The 22,286-nt window shown below is 39.7% G+C and overlaps 1 protein-coding gene across 5 annotated transcripts in view; it reads left to right on the top strand.

Moving 5' to 3' along the window:
- The window catches only part of NEIL3 (nei like DNA glycosylase 3), a 50,235-nt gene extending 29,613 nt beyond the window's left edge, over nt 1-20,622 (top strand). Inside the window, exons 7-10 of one of the 5 annotated variants that reach the window (XM_027122512.1) lie at nt 1,921-2,090; nt 3,527-3,944; nt 17,507-17,630; nt 20,529-20,622. In XM_027122512.1, the coding sequence (XP_026978313.1) occupies nt 1,921-2,090; nt 3,527-3,944; nt 17,507-17,630; nt 20,529-20,537 (721 nt within the window). In that variant the 3' untranslated portion in view covers nt 20,538-20,622. Of the gene's footprint in view, nt 1-1,920; nt 2,091-3,526; nt 3,945-10,064; nt 10,240-11,623; nt 11,978-17,506; nt 17,733-20,528 lie in introns of those variants that run through there. The other 4 variants (XM_027122509.1, XM_027122510.1, XM_027122511.1 and 1 more) reach the window with 4 other exon arrangements.
- The last annotated feature ends 1,664 nt before the right edge of the window (nt 20,623-22,286 follow it).

Here is a 22,286-nt window from a genome sequence, read left to right as displayed (position 1 = left end):
AAAGCAACAGAAATTTCTTCTCTCACGGTTCTGGATGCCAGAAGCCCAGCATCGGTTTCATCGGGCCAAAGTCAAGCTGTGGGCCGGTCTGTGCTCCCGGAGGCAGCACAGACCGGGGAGAATCCATTCCGTGCCTTTTCAAGCTTCCGGTGGCTGCCAGTGTTCTTCATTTGTGGCTACACGACTCCTCACGTCTCTGCCTGTGTGGTCACGTTACCTTCTCCCCTTCTGTGTGTATCATATCTCCCTCTGCCTCTCTCTCATAAGGATACTTGTGTTTGCATTAAGAGATCACCCTGATAATCCAGAATCATCTCGCCATGTCAAGATCCTTAATTACATCTGCAAAGATCCTCTTCATAAAGTAACAGTTACAGGTTCCTGGTTTTGTGACCTGCTGTCTTTAGGAGGCCATCATTCAGCCCACTACAGATGGGTTAAGGTTGGAATTCCTGTTACACGTCCAACTGGAGATTGGAAAGAATTCATTAGTAGGCGATTAAGAAACGGAGCAGCAAGGAGAGAATGCTTCCAGAGCTTCTTTATGTAACAATAAATATCCCCTCATGGTTAATGAAATTTATAGGATAGAAGATGAAAATGGTTAAAAGTTGGAGCACATTGAAAATCTGAAGGTTATTTAAATTGTGTTTACTCAATTATGAATAAATGTATGATGCTGCCTCAGAGTAAGTTAGTAGAGGGCAGGGATTAGGTGAAGTAAATTCTGTAGAAGGTCTGGTGTTCCATAGGAATAAGAAATATTTTTAAAGATTTATTTTATTAAAGTATAGTTGATCTACAGGGATAAATATTGAATGGCATTAAAAGTCAAGGTAAGTAAAGATAAAAATAACCATAATGAGATGTGTCTTACTTTCAGATTTTCTTATGCTATTTATGATTTTACCAGACAAGTCTGAATTTTAAACCTGTTATAATTATGGGTAGGAGCAAAATGTTACAGAAGACGAGGCTACCTTTGAAAGTCAAAGAACTCATGTTCTGAAACGTAAGGTACAAAGCCTTTACTGAAAGAACTTTTTTTCAGTATTAATGTTTGGAATCATGAAAGGAATCCATGACACTGCATTGGCTGCTGAACCACGTGATGTGCTCTGTAGCCCCAGAGCCATGTGCTAAAGAGCAGGACTGTATCAGAGCTTTAGAAAGACATTTCCTGGAACAGTACGGAGTCATTTAGGAATTCCATCGTTACAGATTATAGATCAGTTGATTTAGTGCCCAGCAGATATTGAGAAATTCCAGAGGCACACGAAGTAAACGTAAAACTTTTCTCATCTTACATTCAGTGCTCTAATTTCTACATGACTCATTTCCTCCCTAATTTGAATAAAGATATTTTAGTTTTGCTTTGGGAAGAGTCCCACTTACTTAAAAAACTAGTTGAGGGCTTCCCTGGTGGCGCAGTGGTTGGGAGTCCGCCTGCCGATGCAGGGGACACGGGTTCGCGCCCCGGTCCGGGAAGATCCCACATGCCACGGAGCGGCTGGGCCCGTGAGCCATGGCTGCTGAGCCTGCGCGTCCGGAGCCTGTGCTCTGCAACGGGAGAGGCCACAACAGTGAGAGGCCCGCATACCGCAAAAAAAACAAAAACAAAAAACTAGTTGAGAAATGCTCCCTAGTGGTTATGTCAAATATTTTTAGTTAGTTTAAAAAAAACACAAACACACACAACTCTTTGACTCTAAAACTTTTGTTATTACTGTCTTTAAAAGCAATCAGCAGGGCCCAAGTAAAAACATTTTATTCCGAAAGAGAGAGAGAACTTCTAAGCAATAGTAAACATGTAGCATTTGGGTATTAATGGTTCTGTAATTGTTTCTAAGATATCCAGAATGTATAAGAACAAGACAATAACGAAAGTGTTAATGATTAACTTTAGAAGTTCTCTTATAGCAGGCTGCCAGCTAGAAATACTACAGTCAGTTGGCCATCCAGCAGAGGGGGTCATCTTATGGACTCTGTGGCCCGGAAGTCTGAAGAGCAGTGGACATGTGAGGTCTGTACGCTAATAAATAAGCCGTCTTCTGAAGCATGTGATGCTTGCCTGACTTCAAGGCCTACGGGTAAGACTGAATTTTGATTCTGAGTGCCTTCCATTTCAAAGAGGGTTAATTATACAAAGTCAGGTACATGTCTTGTTCCGTCTTGATATTTCATAACGAAGTAAAATGCTCTCTTTCTGAAAGGTTTAAAAGAATTGCCAGCCTTTGCATGTAAACGATGCTGACATTCTGTTGAGCACTTTTTTTTTTAACGGGGGGGGGGAACACGCTTGTGCTAAAAGAGTATGTGCCATTGTATCTCAAAAAACTGAGATGATCACATCTGTTCTCTACTGTTTCTAATGAATTATTCAATAAAGCTTTGTTTTATGCAGATTTCAGCAACTTTTGAGTTTGTTATTCAGTCCAAGTGTTTCATAAATTGAAAGGGAGGATTTCTGTAAGAATATTGCAGGTGGAATAGGAGAATGCTGAGTTTTTTCTCTTCTTTAGCCTCCTACCCCTTGTTATTAAAATCTTTACTCAGACAATTGTACTGATTTCATTGAAATCCTTCAGAATAACTCATCGTAGCTCACAATTTCGTGCGTGCAGAGGATGTAGAGCCTCAGAGGAAACCTGTGATTAAGAGCCATCTCGCTGATGCAGCTTCTCCTGTGTTCTCAAAGTGTTCTTTCTTTCTTCAATTAGGGGAGAAAGTTCATTCTTCTGGACCCCCCATTGTGTGAGCTGTCATGTTGTATTGTGTTCGCTGGGCCAGAAATGCAGGCATCACCCCATATACACCTTTGCTAGTAGCAGAAGGGACTGTCTCCTATTTCTGTCCCTCCCTCTGCAGTATCGTTCAACAGAGAGCCCTCAGAAAACCCCAGTCTTAGGTTTCCACATTTATTCTGACATTCTGAAATGCCTTTACACATCTTAATTATTTTCTTGTTATTTTTTTCTGAGTGTGAAAGGCAGATAACTGCACTTTAGAATAAATTACAGATTCCAAAATCCTAGGACGCTTTTTTGAAACATATTTAATAAATGTAAGTCTTTGTAATTCATCTTTACTTAATTTTAATAGGCCTTTCACTTGGTCTTGTCATTCACAGAAGCATTCCTGATAATCTAGATATAGGCTCTAACTGCTGATCGAAAGCTTTGTGGGGTGTCACCTCTTATTTACACTGCTTTAATATTTGGCCTAATAGCAACAAAATTGATAGCTCAGTAACCTTTAAATGCTTAAACATAACATAAAGCATAACAAGTAGAAATCTTTATTAAACCCATCTCTGAGTCCCTGGAAATTTTGCACTTCATATGGTGCTTTATTTCCTAATCTGAAGGTGGTTAACTCTGAATTGCTCAAGCTAACTTTGTATTATTAGTTCTATACATGAGGTCACTGTAATAAATGAACTAAATGTTTTAATCAAATGAAAAGATGTTTCAAACAGTCAGTGTATTTATAGGAATAATGCAGAATTACTGGTCTCTCCTTCCAGATTCGGTACCCAAGAATGAAGAGAATCCTATCGCCTTTAACAGTTTAGTGAAATACCCTTGTAATAGCTTTGGAAAACCAAGGACGGAAGTGAAGATCAACAGGAAAACTGCATTTGGAACTACAACCCTTGTTTTGACGGATTTCAGCAATAAATCCAGTGCTTTGGAAAGAGAAGAAAGCCAAAACCAGATACTAGATGGGGAATTTCCAAACCCTCCTACTAACGTTTGCTTTAGTGATACAGTGCACCCCTCCGAGGAGAGAACAAACTATAGAACTCAACTATCTAACAAAGTAAACATATCATCTATGGTCTGCTCTCCCTCTAAATTATTTAGTCCAGCATATAAAAGATTAAAAACAACCCACTGCTCATCACGGGATCTCAAAAGTGGCAACCCTGGATTTTCTAACAGGTATGATGCTTCTAACCTTGCTCTTTAAGGTATTTGCGTAAGTTTTAAGAATGCAGAAAGATCATCCATTGCTGAGGAAGCTGAATTGATCTTGGAAATGTCAGTCAAACCCTGAAAGACTATTACAGTAATTTGCCTCCCTTGCCTCCTCTAGCTTATAATATTAGAGAAGGGAAGGGAATGAAAAACAGAATTTCCTCCATCTGTAGAAAATTGTGTTTTGCTTTTTTCTGGCTGTAACCATATACATGCTTAATACAGAGTGTTTGGAACATATTGGAAAGTATAAAGAATAATGATTAAATCCCCCATAATCTTACCGGTTAGCAGTCTCCACTGTTAGCAGTTTTGTTTAAGCTTTTCTTCCGATGAAAGATAGTTCGTCTAGAAGGGAAACTATCATTCATAACATTTAGTAAATGTCTTCTGTTCTAAAGAGAGGGATCTGAGATATTTTTAGTGACATTTCTGCCAAAGAAAGTGACTGTATTTCAAACAGCCAGGGGGCAGGGAGTGTGGTATTTGTTTCAACCAAAAAGGCTCAAAGAGCGTGAGTACTACTTTTGGACCTGAAATTAAAAAGTTGTAATTCCAATTAATGAACCCTACCAGGTCAGATATGTTTTATGAGACTACCAGCTACATGTTCAGGAGAAGACCCCCCAGTTGCTGTCACCAGAGACAGAGACATTTTAATAAACAATGTCATCCTTGTGCCTTAATGATTATTGGCAGATCCTGGAAATGTTCTTCCCCAACCTTGTTTAATTTCTTTATCTGGGGCTCCTCTCACACCTGATATTATGCCTCCTCAGGGAGAGAGATCTCTCCACAATTTTCTTTTCCTTCAGAAAGCAGACACTGTATATCCAGCACCTTTAAATGAAGGGAAGAGTATTTTTTTTTTTTTTTTTTTTTTTGGGTGCGCGGGCCTCTCTCTTTTGTGGCCTCTCCCGTTGCGGACCCCAGGCTCCGGTCGCGCAGGCTCAGAGGCCACGGCTCACGGGCCCAGCCGCTCCGAGACATGTGGTATCTTCCCAGACCGGGGCACGAACCCGTGTCCCCTGCATCGGCAGGCGGACTCTCAACCACTGCGCCATCAGGGAAGCCCAGGGAAGAGTATTTTAAACAGAGTGAAGGTGAGTTTTCTTCCCCTGTGCCTTTTCTTGCCAGTGGGGGATGAGGAGAGGAAGAGTTGCTGTGGACGGGATCTAAAATAATCTCAGGGGCGTTCTGATCTCCAGCTTTTCATCTGATGAGCTATGTCTTTGCTGATGGAAAGATTCTTTGGGCAGTGAGATGAAGGACCACCATTGCACAAACCTAGACCAACCTCTGGGAATCCTTTAATAACAGAATTCTGAGATGTTTTTTGGTCAATAGATGCTTTAATCTCGAGTTTCTTGTACTGACTCTAATTTTACCATCAGTTAATCTTGATCGTTTATCCTTGGCTGATTTTTTGTTGTTGTTGTTGTTCATAATCATGTATAATAACTGGTTTGACTTTTGTCCATAATACTCAAAAAATATAGACATTTGAGTTAAGTTATGGCGGGCAAACTTTTAACTGACTCGATCAGTACGTCACCTTTTCACTGAACACTAATTAATGTGTCATGACGGAAGTTCATGAAGGAGCTAGTTAAGAGTGTCTGAGTTGGGAGGCTATGCTGTAGGAAAATCATTTTTGAACAGCCTTTTCTGTTGTGTAGCCTAAGTGGAAAGAAGCAGATATGATCATTTAAAAATATTGTGGCTTTTGTTGTACTCAAATGAAGTATCTTGGCATATTTTTATTTCCTTAGTGCTTTGTAGAAAATCTCAGACAATTTAACTAATGAATTATGGATTTAAAAAACATTAATGTAACCTTAAGTTTTAAAGATTTCTTCATAAGCCATTAGTAATAGGGTCATATGATTAATCACAGCACACAGCTTTACTTAGAAACACTGCAGCGTGCGTATGTGTTGAATATAAGAACCCCAGGAATGAGACTCCAAAATCAATCAACATCAACTAGCAGAATAAATGTCAAGTGATGAAATACATTCACCCAGCAGCCCTTCTGCACCCAGCTACTTTACAAGGAATAAATTGCAAATTACTGTCATTTATTTCATTTTTCTCCTTGTCTGGCAGCTACAGTGTTCATCTTGTGGACAAGATGCCGAGCAGAAGCTCACAACATAATAGGATTAAAGCAGGTGGTCCACTCAGAGAATTTATAGCCAGTTCATTGTTTCTTTAATAATTGTATGGTAATTAATTTGCCTTTTGTTCTCTTAATTACTGCTCTCATCACCACATGATACATGCCATGTTGATGGGGCATATTTTCAGATTGGTCTTTAGATAGACTTGAATTTTATCCAGCTACTGGATTATAAATTAGATCATTGAACCAATTTTTAAGCAGTTAAGAATGACTGTTAGACAGTTTTAAGTCTTTGATCCAACTATTGTAAACGCAGAACAAAACACAGTGATAACCACTTCAAAGAAGCATAACGTGTTTTGGGTTGAAGCTTTTCCTGAGCTGATGCAAAGGCTCACGTAGATGAGTGAAATGAGTGAAATGAAAATCAGTAACGTTTTCTCGGGTCTGCCGCCATCAGGGTTGCCAGATTCTACCTCTAATCACCAGTGAAGCACTCACCTCTCGTTCATGCTTCTGGTTCACCTTTTGGTGTTTTCAGTCCCCAAGGATGTCAGAACCACCTGGGACCATCCAGGATGAGTCATTTAACCTCTGTTTGTTTGTTACGATCCTTGAAATACTGCTGAGCTACAAAATCTACATTCAGTGAGCCTAATCAGTTCAGTGTTTTTATTATAATGAATCACCCTATCTGTAAAATAAGTTAAACCATGATAAATTGATCACTGAAAAAATACCCGTTTTAAAAATTACAAACCTGTGCTTGGTAATGTCTTCCTTCTTGATAATAGTTTTTATCTGATCTCTGTTCAGTGTTACTTGAACAATGCTTATTGAACATGTTCAGTGTTTATTTATTAATAAGTATTTATTAAGAACCTATTATACATTAAGCACTACTCTTGGTTCTAATGACGACCTCTACCTCAGCAAACTACAGCCAGAAGGGCCAAAGTCAGCCCACCCCGTTTTTATAAATAAAGTTTTATTGGGACACATCCCATTCCCATTGGTTTACATATTCCCTCTGGCTGCTTTTCATGCTAAAACAGCAGATTTGAGTATTTTGCAACAGAGACCATAAGACCCACAAGCCTAAACGTATGTCCCTTCTGAAAAAGATTTTCCAACCCTGATCTATTATATTGACCGTTTATAATCCAGTATTAGTATTCAAAATGATGGTCCTAGTTATCAAAATAAGTTAAACTATCCCATATGCTAAGTTTACCCAAGAAAATGCTCTGCTACATTTTCGAAAGTTTTTAAAGTAATGATTGAAACAAAGAGGAACCAAGATGTCCTCAATTAATCAGAACATTTAATTACCCTGGGTAATGTTTGCTATCATAAAATTAAGATTCCCTGTACATCTTTAGAGCTGATGTGTTCACAGATGGCATCAGTGTCTTGGTTACATTAACTCAGTGCTTCAGTACTTAATGTGTATATGAATCCCCTGGGAGTCCTGTTAACATGCAGATTCTGATTCTGCCCGCGATCTGGAGTAGGGGAGGATAATTCTGTACTTGTAAGGAGCTGCCAGGTGATGCTGATGCTTCTGGTCAGATGGACCCCACTCTAAGGGCCGGGATAAGATAGCATGTGGCTATTTTCTCCTTTAACTTTATACCAAGGAAGAAACAGAATTGAAGACAGAAATGAGGAAGCTATAGGAAACACTGGGATCTTTCCTTTCTACCTTAATCCTGACTTCCACCGTGCTCCTCTCCAGGAAAGCTTTACTAGTAGGAAAATCTAAACATCTTCCTGGATTTGCGAAACTCTGGAGATTTCTAGGTTGAAGCAAGTGGGTTTGAAAATGTTTAACTAATTGTTACCTCAGACAGCCTTCCAATATATAAAACTGTTTGCATGTGTGTACTTTTTTTTTTTTTTACGAAAGCACCAGTTTCTTTCTTTCCTTTAAGATTCTTAACCTTCTGTGTTCCTCCTCTAAGTTTTTTTTAAGCACTGTTTATGACCCACTTGCTTCAATTTTGAAATCACTCAACTTCTGTACAACCACCCAGATGTTCAGCTTCTCTTGAAGTTAACATTTTAATATTGCCCCTTTTGGGGAGAGGGGCTGTTGAAGTGAAGGGGGTTTGGAAAAGAGAAGTCTGTTGCCCCTCACCCTCCCTATTTCTGGTTAGCATCCCCCATGACGCTAAAATATAAGCCACTATTCCCTACCCTGAAAATGCTACCAACAAAATAGCTGCTGGAGAAATATTTAATGATAACAGTGTCCTTAGCAGTGCCCACAGCTGCTTTCATCTTGCACACGCCTGCTGCCCAAGCAGCTTCAGGAACTTCAGGATGTTTGAGTCCATCCCTTTAAAGAAATATATTTAAGCATCTATTTTATAAACGAGTGTAAACCAATTTCACCACAAATAAAAGATCCCTTGTATGTCAATTCTATCTCAATAAAACTGGAAAAAATATCTCACACTCCGAACATTTTGATTAGATATGACGCCTCAAGGCATCATTATAGGAACAAGTATGGGAAGAATGTGGTTTAGGAAGCAAGGAAAAGGGAACCAACCTCTGATTTATAAGTATTTTTAAAAAATCATTTAAGAATGGTATTTTGTTCTTTAGAAGTTAACAAAAAAAGAAAGGAAGAACTTTATCATTAAAAAGTTAAAAATGGGGCTATTAAGGGGAAGGACTTCTGGTTTTAATAAGAGCTCTTTTTCTCTTCAGTTGGTTTATTAAGAAGACTTTTATAAAAGCATTATTAAAATATGCAAAATATAAAAAAATTAAAAATAATCATGAAGCTCCTTTTCAAAGAAAAAATTCTACCTAGACAGCTACAGTGGAAGCCTGGCTTCTGGCCTTTATACACTGTATTCAGGGGTAACCTCCAGACACTCTTGATCTAATCATGGGGGGAGACTAAAGCTTCCTCGCTAGCTTTACAAAATACACATTTCTGCTCTGCCAGGCAGCCTGTTACTTGCTGAAATATGATTGCAACTATTAAGGTAGACTTGGTCAAAGAAGAGCATAGAAAATTGTCTTTAAATTGGACAGCAGATCTCTTTGGCCTTGTCAGAACCATTGATGAGAGTTTGCTACTGATGAGAAAATAATTGGAGAAGATTGTGACTCTAGTTCCTTTGGGCGTCGGGGGACAGCTGGACTTGAGAATATTTTAAGGGAAATAAAAGTAGCCACCCTGTCATGTTGGGTAAGAAAAGAACCAGATGTCACAAATGAAAACTAAGAAGATTGGATGTGCAATTCAGCTGTTTCTATTCTTGAGAAGTTTAAATGATATGCCTAATTTAAATTTAATTTACATAAATAGGTAGCTTTGGAAGGAAATTACCTGGGAAAACCAAGAATTAAAAAGATGTAGGGGCTTCCCTGGTGGTGCAGTGGTTGAGAATCTGCCTGCCAATGCAGGGGACACGGGTTCGAGCCCTGGTCTGGGAAGATCCCACATGCCGCGGAGCAACTGGGCCCGTGAGCCACAACTACTGAGCCTGCGCGTCTGGAGCCTGTGCTACGCAACAAGAGAGGCCGTGATAGTGAGAGGCCTGCGCACCGCGATAAAGAGTGGCCCCCGCTTGCCGCAACTAGAGAAAGCCCTCGCACAGAAACAAAGACCCAACACAGCCAAAAATAAATTAATTAATTTTAAAACAACTATTAAAAAAAAAAGATGTAGGAGTGTATGTATTGGGTTGGCCAAAAAGATCGTTCAGTTAGTGAATACATTGTTCAATAAAATTCTTGGTGAAAATGAAGGATGTCTTTTATTTGTACTTAAAAGCGAACGAACTTTTTGGCCAACCCAGTAATTGCGGGAAGTTGACGGTGGTCGCTTTCTGGTACTGTCTCTTTGTACAGGCAGGATTCCGATGCGGGGTGAGGTGGTGTGAATGACCCCTTTTAGCACGATCATGCTGCAGTTATTGTGTAACTTGTCATTACAGGGAGCTTCAGAGTAACACGCCAGGTGGTCCTCATTCATTAAATGCCTGCAGTCCCCGCTGCAGTAAACATGACCGCCCCTGCGTTCTCCAAGTGGTGAGGAAGGATGGAGAAAACAAGGGCAGGCACTTTTATGCTTGTCCTCTACCGAGAGAAGCACAATGTGGATTTTTCGAAGTACGTGTACGACCTATCAAGCTTAATGATAGTGTCCTTGAATACTTCAGTTATTAAAATGTAACAAATAGTCCGTTTCTGGTTTTACCTTTAAATTTAAAAGCCATGCTGACTGACATTTAGTCTAAAACCTGAATGTTGAATAACTGAAAATTCAAAGAGGTTCATCCCCAAAAGAAGAATTAATCAAATGACAGCTATTCCATTATTAGAGTATATCATATTTGTAACCCCCTTGGCTTACAAAGAGAGAGGTATTGAGTCACCAGGTGACTGATAATCCAAGATAGATATTTGCTCTTCCTGACTTCAGTGTGACATCCAAACCTTTGTTTTATGCACTGGATAGAAGAACCCAGGGAAGTAATTTACATGCCCTGGATTTACAGTAAACGTAGCAAATCCTACCACACAGGCTTAACCAAAACAAGTGATGGCACAATAACAGTTTAGATGTAGGTGATTCCCCAACCTTTCGATCTATGAGTTTGTCCCTGCAAATGAGTGTGAGATACAAGACAGGAATCTGGGCGCTTTTGGTCAGTCTTTCTGCCTTCCGCAGAACGAGAGCCTCTCACTTCTGACTGTGATCCTAAGGTTTAAAGATAGATATTTTTCCCAGCTGCTTCATCTGGTGCCTAACTAGAAAAAGAAAGTATGGATCTGTTTCGGCACTGGAGCAAAGTTTTCTGATTGGGCTTGCTGAGAGAGAAATGATCTGTCTTCAGTGTGATACCTTCCTAAGGAATTCCCCAGGGAAAATTTGATCATGATCTTAGAGCATAACCCCTGCCCGAGATGTGGCTCCGTCCTACTCAACTTCCTGATCTCCTCCCCTCAAAGCTTGTATAGATGTAATGGAGAAAATATTATTAGCAATATTAACAATATCACAGCCTTCTGGGTAGCTCTCTTGAGGCCAAAATTAATAAGGATAAGAATAATACAATGGAATTTGCGTGAATTAGTCCTGGTAATTCTGTATTGGATGCTTGCTTTTCCTAGGAGACTAAGGAAGGTTAATATTAAAATCATAACAAATCTTTGACCTTCATAGCTTAAACAGAGCTGTATCAGGAACACTGGTGATTTGCTTTACAGAGAGATTTTCAATAAAGTGAAGGAACTTCTGTAAATATGCCTTTGGACAGAGGGAAACTCAGAATTATGACAATTTTCTGTGTGATTCAAGCGAACTTGTTAGAGATGCTTCTTATAGGATATAAGGTTTTTGAGGGGCAACGACTAATGACTTACGTGTATCTTACAATGTCAAATTAATAGGAACAGCAGTGAAGACAGTACAGTACTAATCAAATGCGTCGAGGCTCAGCCTGTCACTCTACCTTCCATCTAAACTTCACAATCTGTTTTTCCCCCCCAGTGGGCAGATTTGTCCTTCCCATTCTGCAGCCATGGCAAACGCTCCATCATGAGAACAGTGTTGAAGATTGGACCTAATAATGGAAAGAATTTTTTTGTGTGCCCTCTTGGGAAGGAAAAACAGTGCAGTTTTTTCCAATGGGCAGAAAATGGGCCAGGAATAAACATTATTCCAGGATGCTGAAGTTATTGCAGTATTTGAGAACTCTTCCTTTTATTTGTGTGCCATCTTTTCATTCAGTGTTTTTTTTTGCCTTGATGAATGCTATACGTGTTTTATCAAATATACAATATATTCCATTTAGAATGTATATTTAATGCATTTAGTTATGACAATAAAGTATTCTTAGTATGCTCTTAGTCTCTTGTATCTTCTTTGGGGAAGCAGTGACTTTTTTTTAGGAGTAGAGTATGCAGTACAATAAAATAATAAGGTATTCTGTCTGAACTGAATAATTTCTTAGGTATCACCACTATTCATAACATATGATTAAAGGAACTTCTTGTTTTCTTAAATGAAATGTAAGAAATGGGATCTTCGTTATAGAAAATCATATTTTCTTCTTTTTTTCTATTCAACAAACATCAAGTTCCTCTAGGGCTTCCCTGGTGGCACAGTGGTTAAGAATCTGCCTGCCAATGCAGGGGACACAGGTTCGAGCCCTGGTCCAGGAAGATCTCACATGCCACAGAGCAACTAAGCCCGTGTGCCACAACTACTGAGCCTGCTCTCTAGAGCCCACGAGCCACAACTACTGAGCTCACACACCACAACTACCGAAGCCCGCACACCTAGAGCCTGTGCTCCGCAACAAGAGAAGCCACCGCAATGAGAAGCCCGCGCACCGCAACGAAGAATAGCCCCCGCTCGCCGCAACTAGAGAAAGCCCACGCGCAGCAACGAAGACCCAACGCAGCCAAAAATAATAAATAAACAAACAAATAAATAAAAACGTCAAGTTCCTGTAGATGCTAGAGATATGCCAAACACTCGTATAACTTCAAATGCATTTTTGTGAAAAGCTGTGGGGATTCAGAATATAAAAGTAACATTTAAGAAAAGAAGTCATCTCTATATCTTTAAAAGAGAAGTTGGTTTAAACGTTTTTGATCTTGATTTTAATACCTATTAATTAATTTTTAAAAGTAAGTTCATTTCAAAAGCTTAATGTGATATTATTTTTTTACTTCTAGTTTTAACTCCTCTCCTTTTTTAAAAAATTTAGTTCAGGTATTATTATTTCCCCAAAGAAAAGAAAAACATTAATCAATGCATTTCTGCATATTGGTGGAAAATTCCATTCAGAGCTGGTTCAATCTATTTAAAAAAAAAAAAAAAAAAAAGGACAGCATGGAAGATGGCTGGAACCCTTCCCCCTTCTAAAACTAAATGACTCATGCAGAGCTCTAGAAGTTAACAGCATACGAAATTACCAGCAGGGACAGAGCATATTTCATCGTCCTGTGTTTGAACTCTACACTGAAGAGACACAATTAGAACCAACCTAAGATCAGTGATCTTCACCTAAATTGCTCAACAGGGTAATAACTACAGAGCAAACCAGGAATGAGACTGGACCATTGATGGTCTTAGTGACATGATGTGAAGTACACATAGTGTGTATTCAGAAGACAACTACAAATTAATTGTACAACAAGGGAAAAGGCCTACTGCAAATCAAGCTTCCATAAATTCCAGTCTCCAAAAATTAGCAAATTAATTACAAAGAAATATAGGCAAGTGAAACACAATAGATTTCAATATAAGTTTAGAGACTTATCTACTAAGAAACAAAGAAAATTTTACTGACAAACATCAAAGAATCAGATGGATAGACAAAGCAGGATCTTGACTGGAAAGAATGGATGTTTAAAAAATGTCATTCTTCCAAACATAATTTTGAGTTTTAAGGAAACTTCCCATCAAAATCTTAAGGAGGTTTCTGCTTCCATCGTGGAGTAAGCTCCAACTGAATCCAGCTTCAGATTCTGGACAAAAAAACAATAATGGAGAGTGAACAAAAGCAGGCAGATTCTGGAGGTGTGTAAAATGTGGAAGAATTACCTGGAGGCAATTTCCCAGGTTTTTTATCCTGAGGGCAGCATAAAGTCGGGCTGAAGAGCCAGCAGACAGTCTGGCCAACCACAGCCACCAGGAAGAGGGAAATCTCAGAAGAGATTCCAAGATGGGGGGCCCAAGTTCTGCGTCTAAACTGCCCATGACCTTGAATGACCCCTGGACCACACACACTGGCGTAGGGCAGACAACACAGAGCAGCTAAAAGAACTGGATAGATAAAAGAACTGAACCAAGAGAATTTGCACTTTGAACCCACTTGCCCTAGACAAAAGGATCAACGTTCCTCTAGACAGGATCGTATTCCTGCCTAGAGGAATATACCAGACCCAGAGTCTCCACCATATCATACCCACATGTTCAGGGTTCCGTCGGGAATTATGCAACATAAGAAGATCCCGAGTAATGTGACCCAGATTCAGAGAAAAGACTAACACCCAAGACCAGCTCCAAGATGACCACGATGTTGGAATCTACCAAGGATCTTAAAGCAGCCGTTATAACCATGCTCACGGAAGTAAATGCTAAATGGAGATGATACCAAATGGAAATTCAAATCTTAAAGAAGCAATACAGAAACTCTTAAATGGCAAATATCTAAATAAATATAAAATATTATTTTTGCCTCTTAGTTTCATTATAATACATGGGACTGTTCAAAGCAAAAAAAAGTTATAACATAGTCTTGTGAGATTTATAATGCATGTAGATATGAGAACTGTAGCATAAAGAGGTCAAAGGAGCTATACAATTGCAAGTTTTCTACATTTTGTGTGAAGTGGTTCTATATTAACTCTAATTGTAAAAAGTTAAGTGTCTATATGTGATATCTATTACCAGACTTGGGAAGTTTTCAACCACTATTTCTTTGAGTACTTTTTTAGTTCCACACGCTTCCTCCTCTCTGAGATTCCAGTGATACAAATATTAGATCATTAGATCGTTATTATCCCACAGATTTCTGGGCTCTATTTATTTTTCCCTGTCTATTTTTCCCACTCTCATTCAAACTGAGTACATTTTATTGATCTGTCTTCAAGTTCACTGACTGTTGTTTGTCATCGTCACTCTACTACTGAGATCATCCAGCTAATTTTTTATTTCAATAATTGTATTTTTCATACCTATAACTTCCACCTGGTCCTTTTTTTGATAATTTCTATTTCTTTAGTGAGATTTTCCATTTTTTTCCATGGGTTTCAAGATAATTTATAATTGGTTCCAGAAGCACTTTTATGATGTCGGCTTTAAAATCCTTATCGGATAATTCTCATATCTGATTTATCTCAGCATCTTCATCAGTTGAGTGTCTTTTCTCCTTCAGATGTGTTTTTTTCAGTTTGGGGCAGGACAGGTGATTTTTTGATTGTATCCTGGATGTTTGTTATTATGTTAGGAGGCTCTAGGTCCTATGTAAATATTATATTTTAGCATGCAGTCATCCAGATTAGCTAAGTGTGTAGGCTCTGACTTACATTGTGGGCTTTATTTCCAGTGACAGCTTAGTTTTCAGAGCCTTTGCAATCCAGTTCGGGTCTGCTTTTTTCTGGGTTTGCTGTGGGTCCTCATTAAGCCCTCTGGTGCTGTCTGCAGACACAGAAGGTGATTCCCTGGGCTGCCTGGTACTTCTAGGACATCTTCTGCAGAGGGGTGTGGGCAGAAGCCACTGTGCCTGTGTCTCCTTATGCCACCGGGCGGAGGCAACTGGTATTGTTATCTTCCGCATCAACCACATTGGTTCCCACAGAAGCAGAACCAGGACCAGGCTGGCAGCCTTCAGAGCTGCATCTGTTCATCATTGTCTGAACCTTTGGAAGCTGCTGTGTGGTCTGCTGGTATTCATCTCTCTGGAGTTTGTCTGCCTATTTCTTGGTACTTCAAACCATATCATATGAATATAAAGGCTTTTCATGATTGGGGGAAAACAATGAGAGAGGGGGTAAAAATGAGGAAGGTGATTTTAAGAGCCACTGTTTCTGACCCCTTATTTGGTGACAGCTGCTGTCACTTTCCATAGATTCTTTCATTTAATCCTCTTGACTGCCCTGTGACATCTATTACTGTTATTTCTCATTTTACACTTTAAGAAAGCTGGCTTGCTGTACGTTAAGTCAGAGATATGTGTCACTCAGGCTGTGGTTTGAATGAAGTTTGCATGCTCTGAATAAGCTTCTCCCCTCTCCATGTATTAAAGAAAATTGGCTGTACCCAGAATTGTATGTTGTTGATATGTACAGATATCTAACATACACAAACGAAAATAATTGTCGGATGATAATAAGATCGTGGTTATTCTTTTTTCTCTAAAATTTGTCATGTTAAAATTTCTATAAATTTATTTGAAATCTCCATTACTTTCCATTGCTTTTATTTATTTAATTTCTATTAAAATTCTTTTTAAAAATCCGTTATTTTCATGTATTTTCTAAAGGTACCTGCCATCGCATATTCTAGACCACCATTATTAGCAAGTTGGGGTGTGGGATGAAGGAACAAATGTTCCAATGAGTTTCCAAAAAATTTAACCTCCTTTTTCTTGGTATATCTTTCCAGCACTTATATCTCTTCTGGAGCTTATGCTAGTGTTTGCCTTGTGTTGTATTACTTGTCCTGTCTGCGTTTCCTGATGTTCACCTAAGGGGTTGTATGTAACCCGTCTTTGTTCTTCACAGACTCTTACCCAAGATTGTGCCTTGTACACAGTAGAAACTTGGTAAACATTTGATGAATCTAATAGATGAAGGTTTAATATCATGTCAGTCTTTTGAACATTATTAACCTTGTTACCACTATTCAAACATGAAGTCACTTAAATGTCATTGAAAAGAGTGTCACTGGTTTATTATAAAAGAGAAAGATATTCCTTGGTGTCTAAAAGCTGTTAAACCTTTCTGGTAATTTAAATGAAAGTCTTCACGGACAGGCCCAAACTACTCAGATCAAAGGGTATGCATTCACTGGAAAGGAAAGAAAGCATAAGGCTGCCTTAGTGCTACCCTGTGTTTCATAACATATAGAGATGAAAAAAAATGTGAGTACCCCTTGCAACGCCCATGAGTTTGAACCTCTTCATTTTGTAGGAAACCAAGTCAACTGGTTTAAATCACTTCTTAGTGTTTAATTCAAGTAATCTCTATTGAGCACCTACTATGTGAAAAATTCAATGATACGGTTTTTTTTGTTTGTTTGTTTTTGTTTTTTTGCGGTATGCGGGCCTCTCACTGTTGTGGCGTCTCCCATTGCGGAGCACAGGCTCTGGACGCGCAGACCAAGTGGCCATGGCTCACGGGCCCAGCCACTCCGTGGCATGTGGAATCTTCCCGGACCGGGGCACGAACCCGTGTCCCCTGCATTGGCAGGCGGACTCTCAACCACTGCGCCACCAGGGAAGCCCAATGATACGTATTTTTAAAGTAGATCTTGCCAATGCCTAAATGAGAGAGAGATAATAAGGGATAGCAGCTCTATACGCAGAGGGTGGAAGGAGAGCCCACACCTGATTCAGGAGCTGGAGGGACCTCAGGAGAGACAGCAGCTGGAATTTCACCTTGGTGAAGATTTGCATATGTGCAAGGGCATTTCAGGCTGTAGGTGCAGCATCAGCAAAGAAGCTCAGAGCACGGGGACTGTGTGGCGAATAGCAAAGAGTCCTGTTTGGCTAGATCATAGGGAATATGAAGGAAAATACAGGGGGAAAATCTGTAAAGGAAGAATTCATTCCATTTCGCTGCTACCAATGGAGTTCCTAGGATGGGCCAGTTCTTTGTTCCCAGGATATAAAAGTAAAAAGTCACTCTTTCCCCTTAGGGAGCCCATGGCAGAGAAGCAAGCCAGTGCACACCACCGGGACCTGTGCTGGGTTAATGATGCAACCCGTGGGCCTTCTGAACAAATGAAAAAAGGAATTATTCTGCCAATGCTGTGCAAGATGGTATGTATAGTGTTTAATTACTTAGATTCTAGAAAACCATTGAGTTCTGGAGTCAGACCGCTAGTTCAAAGCCTGCCCCACCCCTGACCCTGACCTTGACCCTGTGACCTTGAACATGATATTTTATTAGGTTTGGGATACTGTGTGCTGAGTCTTAGGTACCTCACCTGTTACGTGGCGATGATACCATCTGCAACGCTGTTTTGAGGATAAAGTGCTGTATCTGTTTAAAGGGCTGAGCACAATCCCTGGCCGTCAAAACACAAGAGTTCATTTTTTTATCTTCATCGTTCCTACTCCTCCTTGTACCCTTACAGCGGTTATCGTGGGAGGTTTCAGGGAGGAAGTAGCACTGGTAATGGCCTTAAAAAAGGGTGTGGATTTCACCAGACAGAGAAGGACTCGGGATGGAAGGGAGCAATGTGAGGAAAGCGTGGGGACAGGAGGAAGTGTGGTCGTGTTTGGGGAACGGAGAGCCTGGAACTTCATAAGGAAGGTATTAGGAAGAAGACGGTGGACTCAGTTTTAAGTTTCCAGTGACACATCAGAGACTTAGGAACACAAAACATGAAGGAACTATGAAAAGCCTTCCTTCATGAAGAACTGAGAGAGCCGTAGGTTCATAGGAATCCAGGCATCCATTCTTCTAGATAGAAATCATATATCCCAACAGCGAGTATAAATCTTCATCAACTACAATCACTCGCATCCCCTTCTCTCCCTATTTCTTTGACTGCAGAAGAGATTCTGGCTTTGAGCACATGGAAGCACTGCATATAGTGTTTCTGGGAATGCAGGTCATGGGGTCGCAAAGTTTCACCCAGAGTGATGGGCCCCAGCAGTGCATAGAGTCCCATTCACTGAAATCTATTTTTAAAGGGGTGAATCCAGTGCTTGACAAGGCAGAGCAAGGCCCCCAAACACATGGAGAGTGGATGAACTCTACTGTTCTTGGAAGTTGCAGAATAAAGGCCAAGGGTTTTGGGCTTGAAATACTTTCTATTTATTATTCAAATCCTATTTGCTTCTCTAATAAAAGAATAGTGAAGGAGTGGAAAACACAGGAAATTAAAAGAGATGAAGAAATGAAAAAGTGATGGTAGGAAAAAAGAGATCTTATGAACAGAAAGGGAAAGACAGAGAAATGTCTAAAGCATCTATCGGACACTATGCCTCCATTTTTAGCCATCAGAAACACAAATATATGGATAGTCAACAAAAGAACAGCCTTGTAAATTTTTAAAACTAAGCACTAGCTTTTGGACTAAATGCTATCATAAAATGCAAAACTGCAAAGCAAATGAGCAGTCTCATTACAACAATTCCCCACCTACTGTCTGTGTGCACATCTCTGTATCACTCCCAATCGCTCACCTTGGCATCTTGGTTTACATATTAATAAATATTCATTTGCTTTTAATATGCATATATCTTTCTCATTATATTATTATACTCAGAGTGTTTAGCTCCATTTAAAAAGAATTTATTTTGCTGTCAATGGCAGGAAACAATTTAGGAAACTGAACAGAGCAGGAAAAATGTTAAATCTAACTATCTGAGTTGGTTATGGACTCATTAGTTTAATAACTCGTTTTCTCCAAACTTGAATAATTTGAATGCATTAGGAATGACCAGCACTAAAAAAAAAGAAAAGTGTGTTCTTAAAATGGTAAACACTAGATCTAGGATCTGAGTTTGTAGTTATTACTAATTTAAATAACCAAGCAAATTCCGTTGAGATATGGTCTCGCTTTCAGGAATGGTCTATTAGCAGGCAGCAGTGAGCACAACAACTAACCATATCAGCGCATTAAAACCTAATGTGTAAAGTCCGCACAGCAGCAAACACACATCCTACCACGGCCTATTAAGTAATCAGAAGTGATTGCAGATAATTAGCTCGTGAACAGCTGCATAAACTCAAGTATCTCATTTTTTAACAGACATGGAGACCTCAAGTGGAAGGGAGGTCTATCAGCTATGTCTTGAACTGGGCGGGAGTGTCACCATGAAATAAAATCAAGGACGGTTCTAAGGCTGGATGGCAGATGGCCACTTTCAATTTTCTTCTGATAATACGCCTAATGTTCATGTGGATATAATTCTATAAATGAGAAATATGGAAGCAAGGATACTACCGATGACCAAAAGGCTCCTGTAAAATTGGAAATTGAAATAGGATAAGACAGAAATCAATTTGTAAAGTTCTCTTAATGAGTGCTTATTATTCCCATATATCCCTTCTGAATGAGATTATATTCAGACATGTATCTGAATGATGATATATACAGTAAATATATAGTTGCATTTGAATTAATAAATGTACTTGATAAGTATTTTCTTAAATTAAAAAATGCAAAAAACACAGTTTCATTTTTTTCTATCCCTTTTTAACTAAAGGCAATATGCTGGATAGACCATGATAACAATCTAGAAATCTGAGGGGCTGATAGGAAAAAGAATTATGTGTGTTCCATACAAGTCCAGAGAAATATGAGATTATACATTTAATAACAAGACAAAATTCCAAAAATTTTCAGAGTTCTTAAAATGGAAATGAGTATACTGTAAGGTGCTTAGGTCCTGCCAGGAACGTCATCAACTAAATTCAGTGCCTGACTTCCTGCAAGGCTGGATGTGCTTAGAAGGACCTCAGGTTCTATCAAAGGTTTTCTTCCCCATTGTAATCTCAGACACTAGAGGAGAAGGTACATTGTAAAATCCCATCTCTAGGGGAGATAGTACAGCAATGAATGAATGTATTATCATCAATGGTGCTAAACTTCGGGGTGGTACTTTCCGAATACTTGCATTAAAGATTTGATATCCCGTGAAATTACATTTACACATGTTCACATGCTTATTGTTTTTTGACAGAAGTTTTCATTTTATTTATAGGCCTACTAAGGATAAAATGGATGGGTAGATGGATAGACGGATACATAGGTAAATAAAAGATCATAAACATACAACTAAGAACCATGAATTTCACTCACAGCGAATTAGTTCTATCATATGTATTTTATATTTGTTTTCTCTCGAGTTATCCTCATTTATGAAAGCATTCATTCAACAGATGTTATTTCTGTGCCTGTTGCTGGGCGAGGCTGAAGTGAGCGTTCAATCGCAGTCACAGTTCAGTGTGTCAGAGATACCGGGTTCGAAGAGAAAATAGGGGAGAGAACTCCCATGACAACCTGAAAGACACCAGGAGGCAAGGCTGGGGATGAGGAGTGTGCCAGGTGGCATGCAGGAGGCGGCTGTAGGCAGAGAGAAAGGTTTGTAAAAGGCGCTTTGGCCTGGAAAGGGGCTCTTGATGACGCCTCTGATCGATGGCTAGAGCTAACCAAGTAACTCTGGCGCTGGTCATTTTTCCCCGTGTTGTTCACTCATTGCAAGTTGTTGATTGTTCTCATCCAGATTTCCAAGAATGGTTACTGTAACTACTGTCTGTCCCCTAGGGCCAGTGCTAGGAAACGTGCTGATAAAAATGTGAACCCACAACATCAGCATCGCCTTAGGGCTTGGTAAATGCTCCAGGCTGGAGGCCCAGGCAGGCCCTTAACAAGCTCTCCAGGTAACCTCTCTACAGGCTCAAGTTTGTGCACCACTGTTCTGGAGCAGAGTATCTGCATGTGTTTTAGAAAACATTTAATCTAATATACTAGAATAAACACGTGACAATTTTTTTTAAGTGTGCTCTAACAGGTAAATTAATCTGAAGTGAAATGGGGATGTGAGGTTGGAAAAAAAAGTGAATGCACTGGGAGTCAGGCTGCCTAGTTTCTAACTCCAGCCCTGCCTCTAAATGGTAAGAATAATTGCCGCTAAATAATGTCTCGCTCTGCCAAGATACTGAGCTTCTCATGGACCTCGGGGTCTTCAGCCATTAAACGAAGAGGTTATACTGGAAGATTTCTAAAATCCCTTTCCAAGTCTAAAATACTGTGGTTCTGAAGGGGTTTTAACATTAAGTGTTTGCATAAGTAAATAATTATGCATGCCAGTCTCTTTGCAGGTGATTTTCAGTTGTTTTCTCCTCTTGTGTCTTTTGAAAGCAGTCCAGTCCTCACTCTGCAGTGTTTCCCGTCCATCATTTTTAAACCTCCTTTTCTTTCTACCTTCCCGCTATGGGGTCAGTGATTGGTTCCCTACATAGTTATTTAAAATGGGATCCCCTCACTTTGATACATATTAAAACTCCCGTGAAGTCTCCTTGATTAAAACTCCCCAATAGACTTTTAGAAGAAAACAAAACAAATAGTCTTTATCTTGGAGTGTGAAATATTCTGTCTTGAATGTCAAGTGAACAGTTCACAGGGGATGGGAACTAAGAAGAAAACAATGTTTCACTAAAGTTAAGATTTCAGAAGCTAGAGACCTAGAGAAAAAACTGAACCCTTCCCTTTGTACACAGTCCATTAGAATTTCCCTTCCTCCCTCCCTCCCTCCCTCCCTCCCTCCCTTCCTCCCTCCCTCCCTCCCTCCCTTCCTTCCTCCCTCCCTCCCTCCCTCCCTTCCTTCCTTCCTCCCTCTCTTCCTCCCTCCCTCCCTTCCTCCCTCCCTCCCTCCCTCTCTTCCTTCCTCCCTCCCTCCCTCCCTCCCTCCCTTCCTTCCTCCCTCCCTCCCTCCCTCCCTTCCTTCCTTCCTCCCTCT

This window comes from Aethalodelphis obliquidens, unplaced genomic scaffold, assembly GCF_003676395.1.
Source record: "Aethalodelphis obliquidens isolate GAN/ISIS:26980383/991018 unplaced genomic scaffold, ASM367639v1 scaffold25, whole genome shotgun sequence".
NCBI classification, from domain to species: domain Eukaryota; kingdom Metazoa; phylum Chordata; class Mammalia; order Artiodactyla; family Delphinidae; genus Aethalodelphis; species Aethalodelphis obliquidens.
The sequence above is the reverse complement of the archived record's forward strand: the minus strand, read 5'-3'. Positions and strand labels throughout refer to the sequence as shown.